Source organism: Echinops telfairi, unplaced genomic scaffold (genome assembly GCF_000313985.2).
Source record: "Echinops telfairi isolate 266 unplaced genomic scaffold, ASM31398v2 ScPeMD7_1713;HRSCAF=2227, whole genome shotgun sequence".
NCBI lineage: Eukaryota > Metazoa > Chordata > Mammalia > Afrosoricida > Tenrecidae > Echinops > Echinops telfairi.
In genome coordinates, this window is record NW_022105611.1 from 19,806,695 (window position 1) to 19,809,310 (window position 2,616).

Genomic DNA, 2,616 nt, shown 5'->3' on the forward strand with positions numbered 1-2,616 from the left:
GTTGTTTTCTCCTCCTGACTATTCATCCAGTCTGTCTTATCTAGATAGATCTGTAGAGATACTAATATGCACCAAAAATCAAGCCATAGCAAGATAGGCGATGAGTGAGAACACAGCGATGACAACAAAAAAGGAAACCAATTACCCATAGAAGAATAAATTAATCAAAAGAAAAATTTTTTAAACAGAAAGAAAAACCTGTAAATAGATCAAGGTTTGATTTTTGATCTCTAAGTATGTCCTTCAATCAAGTCCAATGGAGTACCATGCTCTGGCCCCAGAGTCTGTCCTTTGTACCCCCTCAGGGGCTACCTGTTCTGCTCCCACGGTTACTCTGCCGCGCATGCTTTTAGTGGTTTGCCTCGGTGTCACAGGGTCAGTCTGGGCCAGTCCCGACACTGAGTCTCCAGTGTTGTCCCCTTAGGGCCCTGGGCCATTAAGGGATGGCGTGCTCGTAGTGGGATCAGCCATATTGTTTGACTAACTTTTTCTGGGAGTAGTAAGCCTTGTCTTTATCCCACGGAGTGGCTGGTGGTTTTTAACTGCTGCCTTGTAGTTAGCAGTCCAACGTGTAATCACTGATCATGCAGCCACACTGAACTCTCCATTTCTCCCATGTGTTAGACCAGTGGCTCTTAACCTTCCTAATGCTGTGCCCCTTTAATACAGTTCTTCATGTTGTGATGACCCCCCTCAACCATAAAATTTTTTTTTGCTGCTGCTGCTTCACTGTAATTTTGATACTGTTATGAATTGGGCGACCCCTATGAAAGGGTCATTCGACCCCCAACCTTGTGGGTTGAGAACCACTGTGTTAGTACCCAAATACCTGTATTTGGGTACTCAAGTGCTAACCTCTCTTCTCCAGGCATAGAATAAGGTTAAGAGGAATAGATTGGAAATGGTGTCAAGGTGACTTTTAGTGAATTCAAATTTCATTAGCAGAATCCATTGCTGTGCTAAGCCTTCTCACACTTTACCTCATTCAATTCAGTTCAAACTACTGTGCAGTTCTGTTGTCTGCCAGGCTTAGTGCTAGGGCACCCAGGCAAATCAGGCCCAGTCTCTGTCCTCAAAGAGCATACAGTCTCCTAGGGATGGCAGATACATCACCAAGATGTAGTGGTGCTGTTTATAATAGAGGGTCCTCCAATATACTGTGTCCCTGCTGTAACTGTGCCTGTCTTGATATTCTAGAGACCCCCAAGATGTCAACCTCAGTCCCTCATGGCCATACCTGGGCCCGACAGGTGAAGAAGGAGGACGAGGAAGAGGACCCACTGGACCAGCTGATCTCCCGATCTGGCTGTGCTGCTTCCCACTATGCTGTACAGGAGTGCATGGCCCAGAACCAGGACTGGAGGCAGTGCCAGCCGCAGGTGCAGGCCTTCAGGGACTGCATGAGTGAGCAGCAGACAAGGAGGCGGGAGGAGCTTCAGAAGAAGAAAGAGCAAGCTGGTGCCCACCACTGAGACACCTAACTACTGATTTCCAGAGACCATCCCGCAGAAGCCAGCCCCCAGACACCGTGGGAGAAAGAAATCCTACACAAGGGAAGTGTAAAATTTGTGGACAGTCTCTGGAATGGGTTGAGAGTCTGACAGCCACAAATTAGGACAAGACTACCATAAAGAGTTGTGATGTTTTCAAAGTCATATCCCACACAGCCTCTCCCATGTTATTCCACCTATTTTGCCATATAAAGCAAATTCAGGATACTCTCCTCTCCCTTATCTTAGATCAGTGTGCCAAGAACCGAACTGGTTGTGTGGACATTTTAATTTTAAAAGTAAATTCACAGTCTAAAGGTAAATTGGCTGCTTGATCAGGCTTTCATGCATTCAGTCACTGGCTCAATGGCAGCAAGTATTTCTGAAACCTAGGCCAGGCACCGTGTGGACACTAACATGATGGATAACATGACCTTTGCCTTCATGTTGTTTAGAGTTCAGCTTAAGATGGAGAAATGAAACACTGGAACAACTAACTCACTCAAGACAATCACATAAATTTTTATCCTCCACCAGTTACTATCGTGTTTCAGCCTACAGGGAGGAAGACGGCAGATAAGGGAACTTTTTATTCAAAAAAAATTTGAATACCTGGTATTTGTCATACTCTGTTAAATCAATCAGATGTAGACTCTGACCTCAGTGAATGCCTACCATTTAAAAAAATTATATTTGTTGTATGAGCCCCTAATAAAGTGATTATTTAATAAAAAATTATATTTAACATGAAAATAGAAGTTTAAAAAAATAGAAATTTCTAGCTTTTATGGAATGGAAAATCGGTCAGCCTAGAGCTTATAATCCCACTTGATAGTGTTATGCTGGAGCTGAGTAATGATGTCGATCTTCGAGGGGTTGTGATTGCCAATTTGTAATCGTTTTCATCACTTTTCTTTCCTAGGACTACTTAACCCATTCTGTTTATCGTACTAGGGGTAGGGATGGTGACCCTGGGCTGGAGAGGGGGCCATATGCTCACAGCATCAACACTAACATGCATTCCTTGAGCTCCTATATATTAGAAGTCCAAATATAAAGTGTAAACACCCAAACTTGACTACCATTGAATCATTCTCAACTTTAGGGACCCTCCGTAGGGTGTCTG

At 43.9% G+C, this 2,616-nt stretch overlaps 1 protein-coding gene across 3 annotated transcripts in view; it reads left to right on the forward strand.

Annotated features, from left to right (window-relative positions):
• The window catches only part of LOC101662356 (cytochrome c oxidase assembly factor 4 homolog, mitochondrial), a 5,442-nt gene extending 3,207 nt beyond the window's left edge, over positions 1–2,235 (forward strand). For all 3 annotated transcript variants that reach the window (XM_045293125.1, XM_045293124.1, XM_045293123.1), the window contains one exon: positions 1,198–2,235. In XM_045293125.1, coding sequence (XP_045149060.1) covers positions 1,209–1,472 — 264 coding nt within the window. In that variant the 5' untranslated portion in view covers positions 1,198–1,208 and the 3' untranslated portion in view covers positions 1,473–2,235. The remainder of the gene's footprint in view (positions 1–1,197) is intronic.
• Positions 2,236–2,616: the final 381 nt, after the last annotated feature.